The sequence below is a fragment of the Vanessa atalanta genome, chromosome 8 (genome assembly GCF_905147765.1).
Source record: "Vanessa atalanta chromosome 8, ilVanAtal1.2, whole genome shotgun sequence".
NCBI lineage: Eukaryota > Metazoa > Arthropoda > Insecta > Lepidoptera > Nymphalidae > Vanessa > Vanessa atalanta.
The window spans coordinates 4196210-4204716 of record NC_061878.1 but is presented as its reverse complement, the minus strand read 5'-3'; the positions used below and the strand labels follow the sequence as shown (position 1 = coordinate 4204716).

The window sequence follows — 8507 nt, the reverse complement described above, 5'->3', positions numbered from 1 at the left end:
AAAAAATGGTGGTCAATTAGCTACCTTAATAAATTAAATTAAAAATCCTTTTAACATCTACCCAGGCGCACTTGAACAAAGCCTTACAGCCAAATGAGTACCATCAAGAGTGAAACGTAACAGTAGATGATACCAAACAATGCATATTTGATCCAAAATGTGATTGTGGTAAATGTCACAAGCAAATGTGTTATTTTCGAACATCGATGGCCGTATAAGCGTTCATGTCAGACGCAGAGTAAGGCCCCGCTCAGATGCATCGATGTGGACTCGGAAGGCGAGAACAATTCAGCAATGATTCTGACCTTAAAAAAAACTATTTTTTTAAATTAATTATAGAAATTTCACACTTACTTGGTTACTTTTATGTAATAATTATCTGCATTACTTGCACAAAATATTCTGCCTAAGAAAGACGTCATAAATATGAATACTTCAAAAATATTTTAACTGTCGACAACTAACGACAAATAAATATTATTAGTGGCATAGAATTACTCACAAGAAAATTAAAAGGATGTTTAAATTATGAAAAAAATGCAATAGAATGATAATGCTAAATATTATACAAAGTACACATTATAATAAAAAATAAAAAAATGTAAATGTAAAAATGGCGAAACGGCGTATTTATAACGGTAAGTTTTTGTAACGTTCATTGCGATAACCATCGTAACCAAAATAATCCTTCCTACGAGAATATTTGTGTTTTTCTGTATGTACAAAACATTTTTTTATATTATATTAAAGACTATAGATACCATATGATTTATATTCGGCTAAGTTAATGTAAAATTATTTATATTAAAATAGTTCTATTATTTATATATTTATTTGGATCTCCAGCAGTTGTACATAACGATATATTTAAGGCATGTGTTTGATGTATGTTATACATCAAACACATGCCTTAAATATACCATAACTAAATATCTACTACCAACTATAAGAGAACAAATTATTCCTATAATAGTGTCTTAAATTTGCTGAAAAGTAATTTAAATTTAACAATTAGTGTAAGCTATGGAGAATAATTCATCTTCAAACTCTTTAGGTGTCTACAAAACCTCTTACTCGCCTCGTCGAAGAGTCAATACAAGCAATCAAGATCACGACGAACCGTTATTCATTCGAAATTGCCTAAAATATCTATGGATGTTCTATTCCACTGTGATTGACAATTGTGTTTCTGTTGTAACTTTTGCCGTCGTTATCGTCTTGATTTTCCTCCTTCCCGTTACTAACACACACAAAACCAATGAATTGAATGAAATGAAGAAAGTTCTGGATTTAATGACGGTAATTTTTGTTCATTTTATGACGATAACATACTTACTTGTTTATTTATTATTAATATATATTGTTTAGCTTGGCAAATGGATTTCTTTTTACAGATTAGAACTATAAAAAGAATGATCATTCCTTCGCCATAGCGCCACAAACCTTGGGAGTTACATTTTAATACCCGGTTACTCTAGAAACGATTCGTTTTGCTTATAGATAGCAGATTTGTCTACGCATAAGAAACTTTTTCTTGCTAATTAACTACTACAGAAGGCTGCAAATAACGGATAGTATGTTAACGTCATATAAACAATTCTAAAATCCGTATGCGTGAGGAAAACGAACCGTTATAAAGTACCAGGCTTGAATGGATGATTTCGTTCGAGTTGTAAGACAGACTTAAAAAAAAACTTATAAATTGTTTCTCTAGCTCGAACTAAATACTAATGAAATACGTTTTGAATTTAATATACGTGTAAAATATATGTATATGTACATCAAACTTATTACGTACACTATTTATACAATGTAGGCCTTTATATTTCGAGCCCGTATTGTATTTTGAATTTAAGCTGGGTTTTTAATCCGTATTAAATTTCAATATTTACTTTGTGAAATCGTCCGACTGTGGATAAGTGCCAGTGATTTATACAATTATAAAACCATTTTTTTTTGTTACGCATGTAAAAGTGTCAATGCCATATCTGCGATAAACGAGCCGAGGTACCTCTGTGGAAAGAACTCGTGGATCTTCAACATAGATCACAGGTTCAAATCTAGGTAATCCACAGAGTTTTACTTGTTTTAACATAAGGTTTATAGTCATTTGTTTTATGCTCAGCGGTGAAGGTAACCATCGTTAATAAGATCGTGTATGTAGGAAGATTTTCTGACACATGTACTCACGTATATCGAGAACATATCGAGGCAGCGTTATGGAAAAATTCCAAACTACAAATCTTTTAAAAAAAAATGCTTTTGCCAAGCTGTGGGTTATATCATTACATTTTCTTTGGGCATCATGATTATAGACGACTTACCCTTTTTACAATACACTAATATTAATAGGAGGAAGTAACGCGTGCTGAAGTAGCATGTCTGGTTGCTGCCGAAGACCTTTGTAGCTTACGTTGCTCGATTCGTGACGAAGAAACGGAAACAGTCAGTATTATATATTTTAATATCGTGCCGTGATCATACATGTTCTAGAATATAAATAATATTTAACAAAATAACCTCTGTAACTGCTATGTCGATATGGAACTACTATCCCAAATAAACTTAGCAAGATTTATAAATTTTTTTTCGGCTTTTTTAAAATGTAAATTTTATAGTCCTCTATATTATTAAATACCGATATAAATATATACGTCAAAAACGCAACAAATCAGACGATAATTATTAAAAAAATAAAAGACTTAAAACTATGCGATCGTGACCTAATTTTTCATTTAAAAGCTAAATTACCTCTGTTATTCGTAAATCGCTATGTATAGTCAAGGCACGATTACCAAATAATTTACATATTTCAAAACATTTACTGAATCATAATCATAGTCATTTCGCAGACAAAGGAGGTACGAGACCTGTCAATTTCTACAAGCCCCGGATTACTCTCGAAGCGATCGGAGCCCGTTCAAGTTGAAAAGAAAATCAGTTTCTTTCGCCGTATCCTCTCCCTCCATAGAGACATCTCGAGAAAGGTTAGGCACATGTATAACAAAAGGCGCTTAGATTGACACATGGTGCACGCGTACACGATAATGTATGCTAATGGAAGTTCTTTTGTGAATTTTATACCTATAAATATTAATACCAAACAGACTGGGAATATATTTCTTATGACTTTGAAAAGTCTTTGGCATTTTCATCGCTTCTAAGCTTTGACGTCACCCTCAACGTAAATGTTAAGGAATTTGGGAATGGGTACCAAATAAATAAATACATAATTTTTGGCTGACGAGTGGTTTTTTGGAGACGAAATAGAAACAGAAAAGTTGTTTTGCGAGATAAATTCATATCTGATGGGGCTTAATTAACTTTCAGTGTAGTTATCAGACGTTATAAATGTTAAAAACTATATCCGTATGTATGTTACCAAATTATAATCAAGGCACTGAACCGTAAGGAAATTAGATGTAGAAGTAGAAAGTTTTTTACCAATACGTCTTGCATGCTATCACATACGGTTCCGCAACGGGGACACCAACTACGGACTGGACTCAACTAGTCTAAAATTCAAGGTCACGCTCAGCGTGATATGGAGCAAGCTATTTTTGGAGTATCTTTGAAGGAATGCAGTGGATTGGTCATGTATGACAAGGATTGGTGGCCGTTATAGCAGACAAATCATATAACGGAGACCGCGCTTTTAGCAAACCAGTCAAGTTGACAGATGGTCTGAAGAAGGTGGTAAGACACGCGACTGGATGCGGCAGGGGAAGAACCGAGAAATTTGTGACACTTTGAGAGTGGCCTATGTCCACTAGTGAATTGTAATTGGTTGATAATAATGTAGCAAGGATTCTATGCCCTATTCCAAACAAATCTTAGATTTTAATATTCCATGAGATTTGCCACACCCCCATATTTTGCGCTACATATAGTTCTTGATTAATATATGTTTATTTATAATGCAGCACTATTCAACTTAATTACTTATATCTACTTTAATTTGACTTCCACATGACTACTTTTCTTATGAATTATTTCCGATGACTACTTCGCCTACATTAAAACCGCCATTTGTTCACGGATTCATAATGTATAACGCATATTATTTACAAATTCGACTTAAAATATGACGTCAATTTAATGCCAATGTCGATTTCAATGGTTGAATTTTTATGTTTTCTCTTCTTTTGATTGGAATTAATTATAGATGAAATATAGTCGTACTTAAATGCTGAAAAAAAACATCAAAATATTCTTTATTCAAAGCCAAAATATGTGCCTTTTGCAATTGAATTTATAAATAGAAAAATGTTGTGAAATATTTTTTCAGGAAATCGCTATAATGTCGATTATGTATACCGACTCATTCGACTCTTGAAAATGTTGCGTAGTGGAAAAACTGAAATAGGAAAAACGCTCAAGAATAAAAATAAATATGGTAAAAGAGAATAGTTCATTTTATTTATATAATATTGCTCTTTTTTAATAATAATAACTCTTTATTGTACACACACAAGAAAAAAAAAACTTACATTCAATAACACAATATTAAAAAAAGAGAAATGTACAACAGGCGGTCTTATCGCTTAACAGCGATTTCTTCCAGACAACCAGCATGGAGGAGTTAATGTGAAAAAGCGGAAAGCGGGTGTACAGCACAGAAGTTAAATACTATATGAAATTATATTTATACACAAATTATTACACTAAACAAGATAAATATACTACCCAAATACATATACATATATATCGAAACATAAAACATACATACCAACATACATACATACATAGATACATACATACATACATACATACATACATACATACATACATACATACATACATACATACATACATACATACATACATACATACATAGATACATACATACATACATACATACATACATACATACATACATACATACATACATACATACATACATACATACATACATACATACATACACATATACATACATATAGATATAGATAGCATGTCATAAACTTATGTACGAGTACAATCGAATACAAATATAAATAGCTAGTGATAATGTAATTGACAGCAAACTTAAAGCCTAAGCCTAAAGATTCAAGTGATTTCGCATGCCTAATGTGTAACGGAAGGGTATTCCACAAGCGTGCTGCTTCAATACAAAAAGACTTGCTGTAATAAGTAGTGGAGTGATTGCGAATTTTCAAAGTGAGACGTTCACTGGAACGAAGCGATCTATTATGGGAGTCACCGAGAAATTCAAAGTTTTCCTTTAAATACGAAGGGAGAATAGGACTAAATAATATAGAATATAGAAGAGATAGTATGTGCGTACTCCTGTGAAGACGTATAGGAAGCCACTTGAGCCCTTCACGAAACTCAGAAACGTGGTCATACTTGCGAAGTCCAAATATGAACCGAATACAGAGGTTTTGGAGACGCTCAAGTTTATTCAGCTGATCCTCCCTTAAGTCTAGGTAGCAAGTATCGGCGTAATCAAGGATAGGATGAAGAAGAGACTTGGCAAGAGCAACTTTAGTTGGAAAAGGAAGAAAATTACGCAACCTATATTTAACCTATAATTAACCTATAATTTAACCTATAATTTAACCAATAATTAATGCAAAATAAAACATGATATTGATTACAACAAGTCCATTTGTAAGATTTTTAACCTACTTACTTTCGCTAAAAGTATCGTTGTTGTCCATGCCGTCTATTAGATCCTTAATGGTTCAACTGATGTCTTTCGGGTATTCTTATTCGAATGTCACATTGACAATTAAACAACAGCTTAGATAATTTGAAATGTAACTTAATTTAACAACATAATAAAGGCAAAAGAAATAAAATATAGTAAATTTTAAAATTGCTAACAATTAAAAATGTTATCAATGGATGGGAGTAAGATTTACACAATAAAGTGAAATAGTATCTAAAAAACGATAATGCCTGCAGTTCGTCAAAAGTATCTTGAAAATTCACCAATAGCGACGGCTTTATTTTTTACAATTATCACTTTAACGGGAGTTCTAACCGCACAGTTTTGGAAGCGATATGCAATTCGAAACGAAATTTCTAGCATGAAAAATAATTTACATCGTCTCAAGGTAAGCTTTAAATTAAAAGGAATAAAGAGTAATGAATATAAATTATTTTCAACAACAACGCGATCCCATTGCGATATAAAAATATATTGTCTGTTAATTGACTATTTATTCCATTGTTAAAGGGATGTAGATTTATGATTATACTTATAATTTGCTTGTTCCTTTCATAATACATGTTAAAATGTTTTCAATAAATGACTTTTTATTTAACACTTTCAACTTCTAGTACTTTTCAGGAAACAATCAACAAAATAGGAACTGCTTACGACAATTTACAAAATGAACTATTTGATTTAGCAGTAATGAATAATACGAAACAATTCGTCAATAAAAACAACGACAAACATATTTGCAAAAGAAAATCAAGCTTAAATAAAAGTCTCCTAAATAATAAGCAAAAGTTTTAGAATAAAAAAAAAAAAATAGTCATAATACAGACGAATGAAATGTGATTTAGAGCGTATTGGTTATTATTTTAACAATCAAAAAGTCTATCTATTAAAAAATAATACCCTGAATTACAACGTACTTAATTACTTTTACTCTTCCCGTAACTCTGTATAATAATCACAAGAAGGAGTCAGATAAGGGAAAAAGATTGATAGAATATGCATCGCATAAACGTGATAATACTATTATCATATTCAAATTGCCATAAACTTTTAGCACGGAATTTGATTAATGACACTTTTTTGGCGCAGTTCCTTTCGAATTATATGCATTTCGTTCTATTCATGTTATATCAAAAATATTTGTAATAATAATACGAACATACACAATTTAATTCAAGTTTGTCACGTCAGTTGTCGACGTGGTGATAGGGCTTTGTGCAAGCCCGTCTGAGTAGGTACTACCTAGTCATCAGATATGCTACCAACAAACAGTATTGTTGTTTTTTGATTTAAAGGGTAAGTGAGCTAGTGTATCTACAAGCACAAGGTACATAACAACGTAGCTCCCAAGATTGGTGGCGCATTGGTGATGTAAGAAATTGCTGATATTTCTTAAAGCTCTATTATAAATGGGCGGTGGTGACCACTTATCATCAGGTGGCCCATTTGCTCCACCTCCCAATAACATAGAAAAGTCAAAATTTAAGGTGGTTGGCCATGAAAGAGTAACTGATAGACAGACAGACGGACGGACAGACGGACAGTTACAGTCGCATTGTTTGTGTATAATATTAGTATAGTATACAAAACCTTCTCCGAAACGCGCTGCCTATTCTGGTATAACTTTTATGAAAATTATTTTTTTCATTTTTGCCATTATGAATTACAAATTAAACATAAGTATCAGTATAGATAGCTACTACATAATCTGCGGCTATTGCCAACGTATTAATTATATTAGTTCAAGTATTGCCTAATTATTTTCCGTAAATTAGACAAGAAATATATTTTGATGTTTCGTTGAAAGCAAGCGTAATGCTAATTATATAATTTATTCATATTTAGATTGAAACTCATTTAGGTCATAAATAATATTTATTTGCACATATAATTAAAATATCCCAAAACATGCAATTCGTAATTCATCAATATAATTATAGTCCATTTCTAGTCAATCCCTGTTATTTTTTCTTCGTTTTGGACCTTTTTTCGTTGAGTTACCAAAATCTGAACCTTTTACAGATGTTTTTTCAGGTGTATTAAGAAATACATCTACATTAGGCAAAGGTAAGTGTGTTTTAGGATTCCAAGCGTAATCACCTCTTTCCATTGTGTTTGCCAAAACTTCTAAAACTTCAATTTGCCCTTCAATTCTCGGCAGTTCAAATGAAATTTTTTGTAATGTTTTTTCCAAATCAGAATAAGAACTTTTGATGTGGGTAATGTTATCCTGAAAAACGAAATTTAATAATCTTATTTTTACCTAAAATGATTTTGGTACCTAAATAGCTTAAACAAATTCATAGATTACTCATAAAACAGATTCACAGAGTTTCTGTGATTCTGTTTTATATAATTCAAAACTTTACCGTTTTTTTTTGGTTATATAAAAGCATAACACTGAAATCTCTGGATTATTTGTGATACAATTTATCTAACCAGATCACTTTAAGTCACTTTCTTTATATAAAAAAGACGTTTCCAAAAAATTATCCAAATAATTAAAATATATTTATTACCGTAATATCATGGATTCCTCTGGTTATATTATAGATGTCACATTTTTTGCTACATATGTTGCAATGATAGTCAAGCATCAAATACACGATCATTACTAGACTTGACATTATAAAGAAGTTGTAGAAATTGGTAAAAAATGATTGTTTTGGGCGACGCGACACAGGGAATGGCATAGGTACACGTGTTCGCCCTCTTCCTCTACGACTTCTACGGTTGTGGTATTCCATGATTTACTTTCACCTTTTTTTTTATATTTCCTTAAGTATATAGGTTTTGTCTTTTTTTTACATAGTAAATTTGATGGCAAACGCTT

General features: G+C 31.6%; 2 protein-coding genes across 4 annotated transcripts; one reads left to right on the top strand and one right to left on the bottom strand.

Moving 5' to 3' along the window:
- Window positions 1-606: 606 nt before the first annotated feature.
- On the top strand, window positions 607-4381 carry LOC125065962. Of its 3 annotated transcripts, none has more exons than XM_047673822.1 (5): window positions 607-638; window positions 1055-1299; window positions 2353-2445; window positions 2853-2987; window positions 4289-4381. In XM_047673822.1, the coding sequence occupies exons 1-5, from the start codon at window positions 614-616 to the stop codon at window positions 4334-4336; spliced, it is 546 nt and encodes a 181-aa protein (XP_047529778.1). In that variant the 5' UTR covers window positions 607-613; the 3' UTR covers window positions 4337-4381. The 3 variants fall into 3 exon arrangements, with proteins under 3 accessions (XP_047529778.1, XP_047529780.1, XP_047529779.1); XM_047673824.1 differs by having other exon boundaries at window positions 2842-2987; XM_047673823.1 differs by lacking the exon at window positions 4289-4381 and having other exon boundaries at window positions 2842-3099.
- A 3155-nt stretch (window positions 4382-7536) lies between these two features.
- LOC125065859 lies at window positions 7537-8477 on the bottom strand. The gene is made up of 2 exons (XM_047673707.1): window positions 8194-8477; window positions 7537-7904 (listed from the first exon to the last, which is right to left on the bottom strand). The coding sequence occupies exons 1-2, from the start codon at window positions 8419-8421 to the stop codon at window positions 7626-7628; spliced, it is 507 nt and encodes a 168-aa protein (XP_047529663.1). The 5' UTR covers window positions 8422-8477; the 3' UTR covers window positions 7537-7625.
- Between the last annotated feature and the right edge of the window lie 30 nt (window positions 8478-8507).